At 41.3% G+C, this 16488-nt stretch overlaps 1 protein-coding gene across 1 annotated transcript; it reads right to left on the bottom strand.

The window, feature by feature from the left end:
* Nucleotides 1-2019: 2019 nt before the first annotated feature.
* RP1 (RP1 axonemal microtubule associated) lies at nucleotides 2020-11182 on the bottom strand. The gene is made up of 3 exons (XM_068984141.1): nucleotides 10571-11182; nucleotides 9159-9330; nucleotides 2020-7553 (listed from the first exon to the last, which is right to left on the bottom strand). The coding sequence occupies exons 1-3, from the start codon at nucleotides 11180-11182 to the stop codon at nucleotides 2020-2022; spliced, it is 6318 nt and encodes a 2105-aa protein (XP_068840242.1).
* Between the last annotated feature and the right edge of the window lie 5306 nt (nucleotides 11183-16488).

Below are 16488 nucleotides of genomic sequence, written 5' to 3'. Positions count from 1 at the left end.
TGGCTCCCAGTCTCAGACTTCAGTGCATCAGAAGACGTTCGTTTTAAACAAGTGCATTACACAGCAGAGCATCTCTCATTCATGTTCGTCACTCCCAATTTATCTTTCCCAGTATCATCTGGGCCTCCCAGGACAACATTTGATGTCATATTACTAAAAACTGTATGCTATATGCCACATTTTTCTAAAACCTCCTGGTTGTTATTAATGATTTCCCCCATTTCCTTGGTATGCCTAAATAACATGGGTGTGTGCATGCTAAGACCCTTTGGTCATGTTCCACTCTTTGCAACCCCATGGACTATACCCTGCCAGGCTCTTCTATCCATGGGATTTCCCAGGCAAGAATACTGGAGTGGGTTGCCATGCAACCCGGGGGATCTTCCCCAACCCAGGGATCAAACCCTAGTCTCTTGCATCTCTTTCAGGAGGATTCTTTACCTGTTAAGCCACCGGGGAAACCCCAAATATCACTCCTTCCAAATTAAAAGCAAAAATAATTTCCCTGTGTCTCTGCTCGGCAACATTGCCACAAATCTTCAATTTGTCAAAAACAAACAAACATGCAGTATATGCAAAATGCAATAAAGCCAAGTGCAGGTATGTCTCCACAATTTTAGCCCTTTTATTTCACTAACATTTTTCACTGCTCATTACAGAAGCTTACATAACATTACAATTTCCATATTTCAATTAGAAGAGTACTTCACTCAATGCAGAAAAATCATACTCTATGTAGAGGTAGTATTCCTCTGGTTAAATAAATAGCAACTCATAATTTTTTATGAATTTATGACTCAAGCTGAACTGAAATAGAAAATCAAGGTATTCTTTATGTAAGTAATTACTTTTAGCTCCCCAATGCCAAATTTAAGTTATATTAGCACCTCCATATGTGGCTCCAAAACCATTAATTTTTCTATTTTGAGTCAATTCCAGACAAGAGATATAGATTTCCACATTTTATAAGACTTGTTTCTATACCATCAAACAATGAAAAACAAGAACCTAAAAAGATTCGTTGGTCAAGATGGAGGCAAAAATACCACAAGTATTCAAGAGACAATTTATGGTTCTCAGCCTAACAACATGTTTTTATTTATATCTAATTAAATGTTTTATTAACACAGGTGGACATGGAAAGAAATCTGTAAAGTTCTTCACAGCAGTTCTTTTTTTCAAATTTGAGAACTCTGAAGTCACCTTTCTCTTTTCTTTTCCAACTTGAATCATTCCAGTTCCTCTCATTTTTCTTCACAAAACATGCCTTAAACTTTTTCATTTTCTCTGACCTATTTAAATTTCTTGACATTTCTCTAATGTTAAAGAGATTATAATTTCTAGGAAAAGTACTGGAGAGCCAGCTGAGTGGTACAGCATCATTTTCTACTCATGAGGAAAAATGGTGAGTCCTGTCCTAAGGAAATACTTGAAAGTTCATTAGATAGATGTTATAAGGAAAGTAGATTCAATACATTTGGCACACACACACACACACAAACATTACAAGATTGTTGTGTGACACTCTTATAATCATACTTTCATCAAATCAGCAGTTAAAATTAATAAATGAAGTAATCTATGCCTATTCCAGTAACTCACTAATACCTTCAGTACACATTTTGCACTAAGTTGACATTAAAAAATGGGAGGGAGAGATATAATTCCTATCCTCAAGGCATTTATGATATCTTAGGAGGAAAATAAGAGAAATAAGAAAATACACATGTTCAAGAGAAAAACGCATAGAAAGTTCAAAAAGAATAAAAACCGAGTCTGTAACTGCTGGAAAAATGGAAGAATACAGGAGTGATGAAAGTCTAATTGGATTATCCAGTGGCAAGATTTCTAGGGTAAGATCATTCTGAAGAAGTGGGAAATTCTTAAGAGGTATCTAATCCACGTCCATCCCATGTGCTTCATCTTTTCATAAGGAGAAACCACTGATGAAAGGCTGCGCTAGTACTGAAATCAGAAATCTGCTTGTTCATCACGGCTTTCAAGATCAGTCCAGTGTAATTAGTTTTCCTCTTCCCAAATGAAAAGATTTTCATCTTCAAAAATATAAAATATTTCTAAGACATTTCTGTTGCTAATACCTAAGAATGTCTCAACTTGGCAAAACAGGCGGGCTTGGCCAAACATTTCAAAGGACAAATGATAGCTGTGTTCTCTGACTACTTGGTTGAGATTCATTCCTGAGTTCTGGAATCTGCTGTTTAATAAGTTGTTGTTCTCATCAACTACTTCAAAGATTTCTTTTGTCTGACTGCTGGGGTCTTGTGTATTTGAATTTACCTGACCCACAACTAACAACAACGTGTGCAAGAAACTCTTTAAATATGACTGAAATTTATTGAAATTATTTTCTTCCTCTAAGCCCAAGCAGTTACTTTGTTTTAATTTTCTCCTTCTGTCCATCAAGTCAAGTGTGTTATTAAAATGAGCCCAATCGTGTGTGTTTCCAACGGCATTATCAGTAAGTGTTCTTCTACTTCCTGTTTTATTATTCTTGTCTCTGAACATGGTTTTGCTTGACTGTCGTAAACATGGGTGTATTTTCATCCATAACTGGAGACTCAAAGAATTTTCAACATCAGAATCTTTGCAATATGCAAATCCTCGGTGTTCCTCATTTACAGGCTGGTTAATCACAGTTAGTATCGGGCAATGCTGACCACAGATATTATAGAGTTTATCCAAAGAGTCGCCTTCCTGAAGGGCGCCATGAATTACATTACTACCAGCCAACGGCTGGTTCCTAACAGCACCATCAGAGACAGGATGGACTTTGTTACCAGCAGACGCGAAGACATGAGTGGCAGACGTACACACTCTCTCTGATCTAAGGTTACCCTTCTCCTCTGCTGGGTGATTGGGTTTTCTCTCCTGAGCACAAGCTTCATCTTGACTATCCAGCTCATCGTCATGGAAGGGCTCTGAGTCACTACAATGAGGCACATTAAAATAATTGCATCTCAGCTCAGGAGGCTGAGTCAGTTCCTCTAGCTCTGAGGAGGATAGTTCAGCCATGTTTGGGCCTGGAGCCAAGTTTCCAAAATGTGAATACGGAACCTCGTTGCTGCTATTATCCAGTAGAGTATCCACTGATGTGGTGTCTGCATGACCACATGGGCCAGAACATTCCGGCGATGATACTCTTAGCAAATGATTTTCTTTCAGGAGCCACTTGCCTTTGTCAATCAGTACTCCCTCTTCCCTGTCCCTGAGGATTCTTTTATGATCATTCTGTTTTGTACCATGTTCTGCAATGTCTTCCCTGGGATAACTGTCCCTCACATTATTAACATCACATTTATCTCGTTTTTGCTCTGGAAATTTCTGCAACACAGTTGAATTACTAGACACCCGTTCCAAAGAGCCAAGTGACTGACCTTCAGGATCATAAAGACCTACTTTCCCAGTGCCCTGAAATTCCACAGAATCACAAGGATAAACCTGAGATGTGTGTGTAGATCCAGCAAAAAAAGATGGTCTCATCATCTCTGCTTTACCATAAAGTTTCTCTATTGTCCTTTTAACAAATCCTTTGTTGCATTCTTTCTCAGGGATCATCTCCTCATCACTGTCACTGGGGCCATCGCTGGATGTTTTGTATGACTGTTCATTCTCACTGTTTTGTCTATAATCTGACCAATCAGAAGTTCCTGACCTTCTTAGGCCGTTTTTAAAATTAAGAGGAGACTCTGCAGAACTTCCAGCTTCCAAGCTTTCCACCATCTTTCTGACTTTTGTTTTAGTTTCTCCTTCACTGGGCTCCTTTTCTGTATTTTGCTTAGAATCATAGCAAAATACTAAAGATGGTGGTGTCACCAGTTTCCTACTAATTGTCTCACAAATTATACCATCCTTTCCTTCTTCTGCATCATTTCTGCTGGACACATCGATCAATTCCAAACTTTTACTAGCCTCTAACTCCTTTTGGATCAATTCTTCAGTCACTTGCTCCCCTGAATTTACCTTTGTATTAAAGATATCAGTGTTCTGGTTTTCTAATTCCTCAAAAGATTCCATTTCTGAGACGTTTCTTTCACTTGATGTCATGCTGTTGGTTGTTGAGCCTGGTTCTTCAGAAGTCTTTGAATCCTCCTTATCAAAAGATGTATATACATTTTTATCCTGAAATTTCTTTAATGAACAACTTCCAGATTTATCTAAAAAACTATGTTCTCCATCAAGCTCTGATTCAGTTGTATTTTGGAAAGAGCCACAGTGGCTTAAACTACTGATATTTTGGTGTGACCCCAACATATTTGAGCCGTGTTTACACTCAGGGTCTGCCAAAATATTTCTGTCTTTCTGAACTTCATCAACTCTTTCTAACTCTTCGGTCAATTCCAAATTATCAGCTCTCTCATAGCTATGGTTTTGTTCATAAGCACAACCCTCATGAGAAGACACAGCATCAGTAAGTGACGAGGTGTCTCCTAAGAAACAAGCCTTGTTCATGGAAGTCTGATCCGTGGTACAGTCATTACTGGGGAAAGAATCTTCAAAGAGGTGACAAGTCTCTTTTGGAGGGTAAGTCTTAACTACAGTGCCCATTTTACATGGAGAGCGAGTCACTGCTGTAACACAGACTTCAGAGACTTCCTCACTGGCAGTATGCCTTCCATCTAAAGAGATTTTCTGTGTTTTCTCATTTTCAGAACACTGAGGAATTATCTGAATGCTGGGTGTAGAGCAATTTGCAGAAACACCTATTGGAACCACATCCTGTTCTTTCTCAGTGAGTCCAAAGTGATTCGTGGTTGATTCCACTAAGCTGGCCACGGCGGCCTTCAAGTCATCAGCTTCCTCTGTGACAGCAATGTGCTTCAGCACCTCCAACAGTGCAAGTGTTTCTGAACTTCCACTGGTCACCTTGAGAGTGTCACCTGGACAGAAGCTATTCACACCTCCCTTTAGGGTTAGCACCAGGAGCCAAGCTAGAAGTACATTAGTGGAGGAATTACATATCAAAGAAGGGAAAGGAACTTCTGAAAGTGAACCTGGCATCTGAACAACTCCATTTTGAGCCTTGGGACTGCTAGGAGCCAAAGCTTGCAGCTGGCGAAGCAGCTGGACTGGTGACAAGTGCTGTGGGGCGTCCCCTTCCAGATCTACCTGTACTGCAGTCTCTACGCTTGGCCCTTTTGCAGCAAGGTTTTTGTCTTTGTAAACAAGGCTCATCTCTTGCCCTGACTTTGCAGCAGATACTTGACTTTTAGCATTAGGATCATCCATAGCTGACTGTGACAAAGTACAGAATTCATGAACAGAAAGCAAGTAAGTATCGTTCAGAGAGTCAGTCTGGCTCTCACGGTGATCCTGGATGAGTTCTTCACTGCTATCTTTGTCAAAAGACATACCTACTTTCTTATCCAGATTGTCTCCTGTCAAACTGGCACTTTTAGTTGTATGTCTATTACTCTGCATAACAGAATCATTTCTTTTTCCAGAACTAGTGCAGGAACTGTTTCCTGGAAGAAAAACGTTGTTGTAACTCGCCACACTCCTTTCTTTTTTGTATACTGGAGCTGACTTGCCAAGCTGCAAAGCTGCTTGTGGACTTAAGTTCTGCAACCATCTTTGTACATAACTTTGAACTGAATGATGGGTAACATTCTCAGGAAAAACAGCTTTTTCCAAAGAAGCCAAGGAATTTGCCCTAGTTGTGACATGCTGCTTACTTACAGTAGTATCTGATTTCAACTTATCCCTTTTTTGTTTTTTCTGGCTCCTTAAAGTTATGTGTGAGTTATTAACTTTTGAAACTAAACTCCTCCTCGACGTTCCTCTCAAATACCAAGACGCTGTTTCTGCCTGAGACTCTGGCCCACAAAAAGCACTGGGTTTTTGCTCAAGGAAGTTAAACAAATGAAATAAATTTTGATTTTCAAAGGTATTTTTGCAATATCCAACCTCATTATGGGAAAACACTTTCTCTCCTTGATCAATTTCTCTTTTTGTAGGTCCCCCCAAGTTTACTTTGTTTAGTGGTCTGGATTTTCTTCTGGCTAAAAGTCCCTGAACCTTAGGTTTATGAATAGTATTTAATTTATTTCTATGGAAATTTCTGGAATTCACAGGATTATTACCTTTTGAAGAAAAATAATTTGATTCAATTACTGTATCACTTGCATGGAGGTCTTTCTCACAAAGTATGGCCCCTTTGAGGGGACTACGTGAATCTCGCAATATGGTTTCCTGTGCAATTCTACCTCTTGTGTTCATTCTCTTATTCTTCCTGGGGATTCTTTTAGTTGCCATCTCTCCAGCCTGATGCTGAGAATTTATCACATGCTGCTGAGATTTCATCTTTTTTTTGCTAGCAACTAAGGATGAAATCTGCTTTTCATTTTTTGGAAGTTTTGTTAAACCACACTGAGAAAATTCATGAATCAGTTGGTCGATTCTTGTAGTGACAGTAGAGGATCCTACTGAAGCTGGGGTCTTGGAAATAGTTTTGTCAGTTCCAGGGTTGTTACTTGAAGAGTGAGCTGCATCTGCTAAGAAAGGGCTGGATCTATCATCGGTGTTACCATAAGTTCTTAAATTCCTGACCCTAGCTTTGTTGTCTGCTGTGACATTATCAACTATTCCTTCCTCCACAGTTGAGTTTTCTGATGTAGTCTGTGGCAAGCCACCATTATGGGACATCTCTAACATCTTCTGACTTGTAATTTCTACAACACCAGCACTTACTGCATTTGATTTGAGCAACCTGCTTTCCTTTTTTCTTTCTAAAGATGATGCTACCTGCTCATCATTATCAACGTCAACAACTATGGGTCTGTTGGACACAGATGACATTTTACTGCAAGAATGTGTGACCATGTGATACTCGGACTTGTTTTCCCAATCTTTCCTCTCTTCATTGTAGGAAAACTGCCCAATCATTTTCTCTTGAACCTCAGTTTCAGATACTAAGGTCACACTCCCTATCACAGACTTCTTCTGCCTCATTCTCCTTGGTCCAGGTGTAGGGGGCCTGTAGAAACGATGTTTCACTCGATCCTGAGTTCCCTGGGTGGCATCTGTGTCCATAGCAGGGTTCTCCCAGCTGGTAGAACTGCAAGTTTCAACATCTTGATCTTTCACTTGAGTGTTCACCTCCTCCGCTAGACTGTCCACCAGACTACCACCTTTCTCCAGAGGTGAGATGTCTGTGGACAATGAACATGCAGTAATCTTTACACCAGATGATCGATCATCTGTTCTCCCTGGGAGACTGCTTATTTCACTTTTTTCACCATTATTGGACAGATCAGCTCTACAGAGAGTGGTTGTCCATTTTATGGTTTCCTCCTCTTTTATCTTGAATCGAATTTTCATCTCAACTGTCATAGTGCCATCTTGATTAAAAATAATTGATTTCTCAACATCATCTTCAGAAGGATATATCAATAAATTCTGAGAATCATTTTTTTCTAATGCCAAGTAATTTTCAGAAGCAAAAGAATGATCTGAGTAGCAATCATTACTCTGCATTTTCTCAGAAGAAAGAGAATAAATCTGAGACGTTGGGCTTGAAGGTACATGTGTGCTCACTTCCAAGATTTTAAAAGTAAAACACAACGTGGAAGAGAGAGAAGTCATAAATATCCAATAGAGGAGGCAGCAAAGAAAGAAAAGAAGAAAATGAACAATTAGTATGAAAAATACCCTATTTTCTAAATGTCATAGTAAGATGTTGTTAAGTTTCTCACCTCTATGTATTCATTTGGTCACTTTAATTCATGGTAATATCTGGTACATTTCTACAATATACTCTTTTTAAAAGAACTTAAATTCTACTTCAGTGAGGAAATTCACAGAATTGTACTTAAGTCTTAATGAGTTTAATAAGGTAATTTTAATAAAGTATAAAGTAGAAACTGCTAAGGATTCTAGCAAAAATAAAGAGGTTTCTGTGAGGTTTGGTTTTGCTGTATTATTCTGTTTCACAGTACTGGACTTAGGGTGTAATCCAGTGCTGCTTACCTATCCATATAAGCAAGGGATAGTTTTATGGTGGTATTCATCTTCCTATCAGTATGTATCAGAGAGAGGTATCTATAGCATTACCAAACTGAAAACAGTTTTATAATTTATTTTAAAGGCAAAATTAATTTAGTAATAATTATTAATCTAACATTATCTTCTATAAACAGTACATTTAATTTAATGTCAGTCACAAAACAGAAGTGCGCTAATCACAAACCCAGATATCTAGATATTTTTTTAACATGCATCTCTAGCGATGACCTTGGCACTCATGCTTCCTCAACTCAGTCAAATTACTACCTGTAGCTTGTACAGATGTGCACATGCTTGTGCTGTACTATGCTCAGTCGCTCAGTCGTGTCTGACTCTATGTGACCCATGGACTGTAGTCCACCAGGCTCCTCTGTCCATGAGATTCTCCAGGCAAGAATACTGGAGTGGGTTGCCAAGCTCCAGAGAATCTTCTTGACTCAGGGATTGAAGCCAGGTCTCCGTCGTCTCCTGTACTGGCAGGTGGATTCTTTACCACTGAGTCACTTGGGAAGCCCTGTGCATATGCTTACCATCAATTCAGGGTATAAGGCTAGAGATACTTTCTCTTATTTTGGGAATACATTTACCAAAATTATAAATGAAAATGTTTCACTCATTATAATAAAAAGTGAATCTAAGGGCCTATGGCTTTTACTAGAATAACTTCAGAAAGTGGAGCATGTATGTAGTTAACAGAATTTTTTTTAAGTCAATCAATCTGAGCTCAGCTGTGCTACATGGCATTTATTATATACAGAAAACTCAAAACTACTGGTGTGTCGCTTACTCATATCCCATAGAATTTAGAATTCCTCTCTAAATCAAGAAATGTTGGCACTTTGATCTTTTATCTAGGTATTAGGTGCAAAACGAAAGAAAGAAAAAGAAACTCATCAATTTAAATAGCTATATCGTTGATTGATCTGAAAAACAATCTTTCTAAAATTATTAATCTCTCTGACTCTTTGCAGCTATAAATAGAACCAATTTCAGTTTAAAATGTTTTGATCCTCTCTTTTTCTGTGATGAAGGAAATTGGTCATTTAAGATGAACTGCTGTTGTTGTTTTTGAGGTTAAAACAAAACAAAACAAAACTTAGGGCTAAAAATAAGGGCTATATATTTAAGTGACTTACGTTTTCTGCTTTCTGACCTAGCATTTCCCTTGGGGTACACACGACGAGAGATGCCTGGTAATCTAGCAGGAAGCAAGTACTTTTGGATGTCATAATTTCCTGGTTTAAACGGTTCCCTTCCTGCTGCCACCACAGCTCCGGAGCTCAGGATCACAGCCTGCAGACTGGGAACCTAGGGGAAAAAAATCAAAGAGCCATGGTCCTGACACAAGCAACGTGAAGTTCTATCCTTTCCATACAGAGTTTATGACAGATTGAATTAATTTAACAACCTCCACGGTTTGAAAGAGATACTCACCATCTGTTGGGCACCAATGATGTATAGAAACTAATGAAGTACTAAACGAGGATGGGGGGAGAAGGGGGCATTAGACCAATATCCTCATTCAGCCCACAGCTGCCTGGAACAGATCAGAGTTCTGCCCTCATAACTAAACAAACCTTCAAAAGGTATGCGGTACTGCCCCTGTCCTACCCACCCAAGCACCCAGCTAGAAAAGGGCCTGACAGTCACTCCAGGACCGCGACATTGAGTGATTGTGGACACGCAGGTCCCAGAAAAATGCTTTCTGTCTCCAACATAATAGCACTCTAGGCCACTCTTTTTAAAGAAATATCATTGAGATAACAGGGAACAGGAAATCTGACTCTATGTTGGATCTGTTTCTTTGACTTTAACCTTTGCTTTCCAGTTGCTTTTGTTATTATCACCACATTATCAGCCATTATTACATAATAGTTGGCCTCAGGGAACCCAGACCGACTGCCTGAATTCTCACCTAAAGTGCCTTTGTTCAGCTTAAGGGGAGACAATCTGACCTTACCCACCTGTGGATGGCTGCAGAAAAAGAAGAAATTAACATGTCCTCACCCCAGGCTGGCCCAGGCTGGAAATATTTTGCAAAAGTAATGGCTATTTTACTTTATTTCCTCACCTCCTCCCCATCTCTATTCTATAAAAAAAAAAAAAAAAACTGGCATACAGATTCCAAGATAGTTTGGAGGGGACACTAGTCTTCCATCCTCTCAGTCTGCTAGCTTTTGAATCAAGTCCTATTACTTGCCTCAACACCTCATCTCACGATTTATTGGCCTATCCTACAGTTACAGATTATGTGCCAATACCTTCTGTAAATCAAGGCTCAGGGGAAAGAGTGGAGAAGAAAAAAAGAGCTCCTCCTGGACCATGCCTCATCTGAATCTGACCTCAAAAGGAAGAACATCCACCCAGGTGAGCCAGTGCCCTCCCATGCACACTGAAGCATGTTAGTACGCAACTGTGAGCCTGCACGAACGCTCTCACACATGCTCGCGCGCACGTAGGAAAAACCTTCTTGCGGGAGGGGAACACCATCACATCACTCACTACTAGAGCTCAGATGTGAAGAGCCCCCGTCCCCTCAAACGCTCACCTTCCTTCCGTCTGTGGCATACAGCTTGGTCACCGGGCGCTGCATGACCTGTGTCAGGTACTGCAGGAAGACCTCGAAGCTCTGCGTGACCCTCCTGTTGAGCACGATTGCACGCCTCGTCTTGGGGTCGCCATTTCTGAAGACCACGAGCCGTCGCGGCGCGCGCAGCATACCGGGAGCAGCAGGGGCGGGGCCTCGCTGCACATGCGTGCTGAGAGCTCGGCTGCTGAGCCAGGGCCGCGGGCGACGCCGGGCCTTGTCCAGGTCCACCGGCTGCACCTTCCTGCCGTGGGAGCACAGGTACGACTGACCGTCCTCCAGCTCTTCCAGGCGCGTGATGCTGTGCCTCCCGCGGGGGGTGCTGATGTTCCGCACCCCAAAGGGCAGGGGCACCTTGCCCGACAGGTTGTCCAGCAGAGCATCGAAAGTCTTGAAGGAACGAGGGTTCAGCACCACCCGGACCCCGCCGAACTGAGGGTCTCCGCTCTTGTAGAAACTGATCCTTTTGGCCACAACAGGCTGGGTGATGCCCGACTGGCGAAGAGAAGGAAGCTGACCTTCAGAGGAGATCCGGCGAACCATGGAGAAACTGGTGGAAGGAGTTTCGCTCATTTTGGTTGAGACCTGGGGAGGGAAGGAAATTATTCATCTCATGGTAACAGCACCAAGAGGAATACCTGCTGATGCTAACACAGCTACTGATAGCTGTTCCTAGGATTTCATTCATTCACTTATTCATTCGTTATACTTTACTGTTTTGAAAGATAACTTTCAGGACTTAAAATAAGGAGATATAAAAGCAGCAGTTAAGTAAGGGTGTTTATAATTGAAAGATTAAAAGCAGCGTAAAGGAACATCTATGGTCGTCTAGTGACTTAAGACTCTGCTCTCCCCATGCAGGGAGCCTGGGTTCCATCCCTCTTCAGGGAACTAGATCCCACATGCCACAATTAGAAATCTGACATGCTGCAACTGAGACTCGGCATAGCTAAATAATTAAATAAATAAAAATTAAAAACAACCTAAAGACAGCAATGAATTGGGCACAGGTGGAGAAGGCAATGGCACCCCAGTCCAGTACTCTAGCCTGGAAAATCCCATGGACGGAGGAGCCTGGAAGGCTGCAGTCCATGGGGTCGCTGAGGGTCAGACATGACTGAGCGACTTCACTTTCACTTTTCACTTTCATGCATTGGAGAAGGAAATGGCAACCCACTCCAGTGTTCTTGCCTGGAGAATCCCAGGGACAGGGGAGCCTGGTGGGCTGCTGTCTGTGGGGTCGCACAGAGTCGGACACAACTGAAGTGACTTAGCAGCAGCAGCAGATAAATCATGAGGTATACATCCATGGAAAACTGCACAGCCATTAAAGAGGGCTTTATTGGCCTGTATTTATTGGCATAGAGAAATGATCATGACATTTATTACTAAGTGAAAAAGCAGCTTGTAGAATACACACACTAGGCCATTGCCAATGTGTATAACATTTATTATACTAGAAGACAAAAATGTATATACAGCCCAGTGCTGATGGTGGTTATCTATGATGGCATAGCTGTGGATAATATTTGTGGTTTTTTATACATTGCCAAATTTTGTGACTCTTTAAAATTAGCAGGTATTATTGAACAATTTTAAAAATTAAAGAAACACAAATCAGAAACCATCCAATGAGAAGAGCTTTGCAACTGATCAGTTTAGTTCTGCATGTCCTGGCAGTCAAGGAAAAAAGAGAGAACACAGGAAAAGTTTATTAAGTTCAAATTGTCTGTTAGATGGAATCAAATGAACTCATTTGGAGGAAGTTGTTTCCTGACATTAAATTCTGGAAGGCCCTTTAAAAAAGGGCCATATTAAGGTAGTCTAAGATGTTTTCATTACAGATTGTAGAAAATGCAGTTTAATTACACTCAACTAATCATACGTTGGAAAATGCTGCAGTAAACAAATATTTTTAGAATGAATGACGGCATTGCTATATGCTGCTACAGATGATGCAATCTGGTTACTGGTCCCAGTAGAGCCTGGAAAGTGAAATTTTTGGTCGGAATTTAAGAGCCGTTTCAGCCAATCACTGAGCTTTTCCTTGTCCACATTCCAAGAGTCTGACTGACAAGTGAGCAGCTTATGGGAGGGTTTATCTGAGGCTTGGCTTGTTTTTCATTGGTAGCACACTGCGGCTACTTTCTGTTGTTCTAAATCAGTGTAATTATTAGTGTCTTTTGACAGAGTAAGAATGCCCTGCAGCCTTGAAGACAAATTGAACAAACTAAATAAATATGGTCAGTATCATACAGATGAGTAAGACATGTTCAGCACTGTAAATCAGTTATAAGTCTGGGCCAAATCACTTACTTAAGTGTTTGCAAGCTGTTATCTAAGACTCTTCATTTATCTCCAATATGACCTGTCAATATTATTTATATGTAAAGTAATATAATGCGTTCAAAGATCAACCGAGAAATGAGATGTGTCTCCCCTTCTCTCTTCTCAAGCAGTTTACAGTAATTATAATACCTGAGACACGAAAGGCAGTGTAGCAGGAACTGGGGAATCCAGCTTTGCGGTGTCAGCAAAACCTCAATCTCTGCTCATCCTCAGCTGATAAACTCTGGTCTGACCTGACAAACTGTGCTGTGATGGAAAGGATGAATTCCTTCATTATCTGAACAAAAGATTTCAGAAATCTTTGCCTCCAACCACTTTTTAGGCTCGTTTACTTAATATTTATTTGAAGTTATTTTACATGAATAGTGTTTAAGACACATTTTTCACCAAATTTGAATTACTTATTCATCTATACATAAGTTCATGTGTGTGTGCTCAGTTGTGTCCGACTCTGAGACCCTGTGGACTGTAGCCTGCCAGGCTCCTCTGTCCATGGGATTTCCCAGGCAGAAATACTGGAGGGGATTGCCACTCCCTTCTCCAAGGGATCTTCCTGACACAGGGATCGAACATGGGGCTCCTGCATTGGCACACAGATTCGTTACCACTTAAGCCCCCAAGTTTCTGATGAGGCTTTTAATTCCAGTAGCATCCTGCCTGGATCTCACTATTTGGAGAGCCGCTCACCTGCTGGTCATGTTGGGAACACAGTTATGTGAGCTGATACTCTTTGGCTTTTGTTTGGTGGGGGGGGGATGGGGGAAGGTATCTCGGTTTTTGTTTGTTTGTGGCTGAAAAAAAGAGAAAGAAGATTTTGTGCTGGGACCAGAAAGGAGACCATAAAAACTAGGGTCCATGGGAGGGAAGACATGGCCCCCATGGTCCTACTCTGACTGCTGCCCAGTCCTGATTATTGGTGTTGAATCTAATGCGGGAAGGAAGAAGCTGGAGTTACCATGTCCTGGGAAGAAGCCATATGCCCAGCAGAGGAGGCGCATCTGCAGAGCAATTACCTGCAGCAGAGTAGTTGCCAGGCACCTTGAAGAGGAGGCCACAGCAAAAAAAAAATACAAGTTCCTCTGGTCTTTCACTGCTTTTAGAGGATCTACAAGAACTCTTGGAAGTGACTGGAGGAAGTTTTGGAGAGAGTGTTGATATTTTGCATACATGTGGCTGTGATTTAAGAGCCCATGGTGAGGTGGGCAAGCACAGCAGAGTGTAATGAAGACTCCACTATTATTGTATAAAAGGATCTCTGGGCATACAGTGGGACTTCCCTGGTGGCTCAGACAGTAAAAGAATCTGCCAACAATGTGAAAGACCTCGGTTCAATCCCTGGGTCAGGAAGATCCCCTGGAGAAAGGAATGGCTACCCACTCCAGTATTCTTGCCTGGAGAACTCCAAGGACAGAAGAGCCTGGTGAGCTACAGTCCATGGGGTCGCAAGGAAGCTAGGATCTTGAGGCCCTCCATTGTCCTTACCACTGACTGCCCTAGAGGTAGCAAAGCATCCAGTACACAAAATCTCTTGCCTCCAACCCCAAATTATATTGAAATCTGCTTCTAATGACAACTTGCTACCAATATCATCCCCTCTTCTTTGAATGGTCTTCATTGCTGAATCAGACCATGAAGCTGTGAATACTTGCATAGCTTTTTAATATTAACCAGATTCAGCACCCTTGGTTTCCCTAGGTGCAACTATTGTTACACTGCTCTGTGCTGTCACTGGTCTGAGTCATGTGTGCAGCTCAGAGCTAAATAGTTGCCTCTACCCAGAGGGCTGTACCTTCCTTCTCTCCCCTCCTCACTTGACAACAGATGACAGGTTTATAAAGTGCAGGCACATCATTTCTTAATTATATTTTTAATTTAATTTTCTGGCACACAGTAAGAATGCAAGCAACTCAGAAAGAAAAAGTCAAAAACAAAACATAAAGCTGGTATATTCATTATGTTCTGTAGTGATTCAGAGATCTGATGTTGCAAGAAAAAATATTTCATTTCACAGGTCATAACTCTATGGGACTAGGGTTTAGGGTTCAGAAAGGAAATATGCGACTTATTCTTTGTGGCTTCCCAGGTGGCGCTAATGGTAAAGAACCCACCTGCCAATGCAGGAGGTGTAAGAGACACAGGTTCAATCCCTGGGTGGGGAAGATCCCCAGAGGAGGAAATGGCAACCCACTCCAGGATTCTTGCCTGGAGAACCCCACGGACAGAGGAGCCTGGCAGGCTACAGTCCATGGGGTCACAAAGAGTCAGACATGACTACAGTGGTTTAGCACACATGCACATTCCCGGTGGCAGTCCCAGTTCTTCCAAAGCACGAGCACCCTCCTTCTTTGATGTATTGCACAAATATCTCTAATGAGTAAATAGAGCTTTTAAATCAGGAAAAAAACTTTACTCGTATTTGAATACACTTGAATTTCTTGATTTCCTGATATTAAAGTTCCCTCCTACTTCAATATCAGCATATTGAGAAGGTTTCATGCTTATCTGGATAAAGATAATATTAGCAATAGTTATTGTTTTTCTAATGGTTATAGATAGAACACAAATATGTAGTCTAGATATAAAATATAAAATGAAGTACAGCTAGCTAAAATAGATTATTTTCACAATAAAGATTTTTTAAATAGTTTTGTACTTACCAGAACTTGAAACTTCCCTTAAAAAGATGGCTCAAGTTCAATAATCCTCACAAATGTTACTGGATATGTAACCTGTTCGTTTCGTGCAAAGAAACTAGTGTCCTTGGGTATATTCTGAGTTGGGCTGCTCAGAGATTGAGGGCAGCTTATTAATTTAATCCGAGGCAATGCTAATCACCGGGCAGACTGCACCTTAAGGGAACCACAGCCAGAGACAAGCCTGTTCCCATCATGCTCCAGAGTCCTGAGTCTTCCTAATTAGTGTCTCTTGCATTGCTTTTCTGCTTCCCTAGTATCATTCTCAGGGGAAAGTACTTCCCCAATTCACGAGCATTTTCCTCCCAGACAGCCTCAAGTCCTCACTTATTTGTGTTAAAGAGAAAAAGTTGTTATGCTGCTAAAAATGACATTTTTGTCATTCTTTGATAAGTAGTTCTGAGTCAGTATTTACTCATGGTAGTCATTAAAAAAAGGGCCTAAGCCCTTTGTTTTTAATGCAAGCACTCCTGAGTATTGTGGCATCGATGTAGTTCTATAAAGAGGGCTATAAGTTTAACAGGCCAGCTGCTCAGCATAGCACAAGTGCAAGAGGCGCCACGCAGAAGGGGTGCTACGCCTCCACACACCCTGTCTCCCACTGCTCTGCTTTAATCATCGGGGGTTTGAACGTGTTTTAAGACTGTGTCACACACGCAGTCCCCAAATGACACATACTGCCTCCAACAGCTACCTGCAGTCTAAGCTGATTTGAAGATGCCTCCCACCTAATCGGATTTACCGGGCTTCTCACCTCAGCTTTCAACCTCAAAAACAACGGGAGGGGTGCTCTGGGAAAGAAGGACCTAGTTCATACCTGTGCCTCCGAGTACTGCC

The sequence above is a fragment of the Capricornis sumatraensis genome, chromosome 11, assembly GCF_032405125.1.
Source record: "Capricornis sumatraensis isolate serow.1 chromosome 11, serow.2, whole genome shotgun sequence".
NCBI lineage: Eukaryota > Metazoa > Chordata > Mammalia > Artiodactyla > Bovidae > Capricornis > Capricornis sumatraensis.
Note: the sequence above shows the minus strand (reverse complement) of the source record. Positions and strands in the feature narration are given on the sequence as shown.

What these genes read in the sequence shown, in the direction of transcription:
- RP1 (XM_068984141.1), bottom strand. Translation starts at nt 11,182, where the DNA reads ATGAGCGAAACTCCTTCCACCAGTTTCTCCATGGTTCGCCGGATCTCC. An exon ending in ATGCCACAGACGGAAGGAAG is followed by an intron (nt 9,331 to 10,570) that starts GTGAGCGTTTGA and finishes TTTTTCCCCTAG; the next exon opens with GTTCCCAGTCTGCAGGCTGT. An exon ending in TAGGTCAGAAAGCAGAAAAC is followed by an intron (nt 7,554 to 9,158) that starts GTAAGTCACTTA and finishes AAATCTTGGAAG; the next exon opens with TGAGCACACATGTACCTTCA.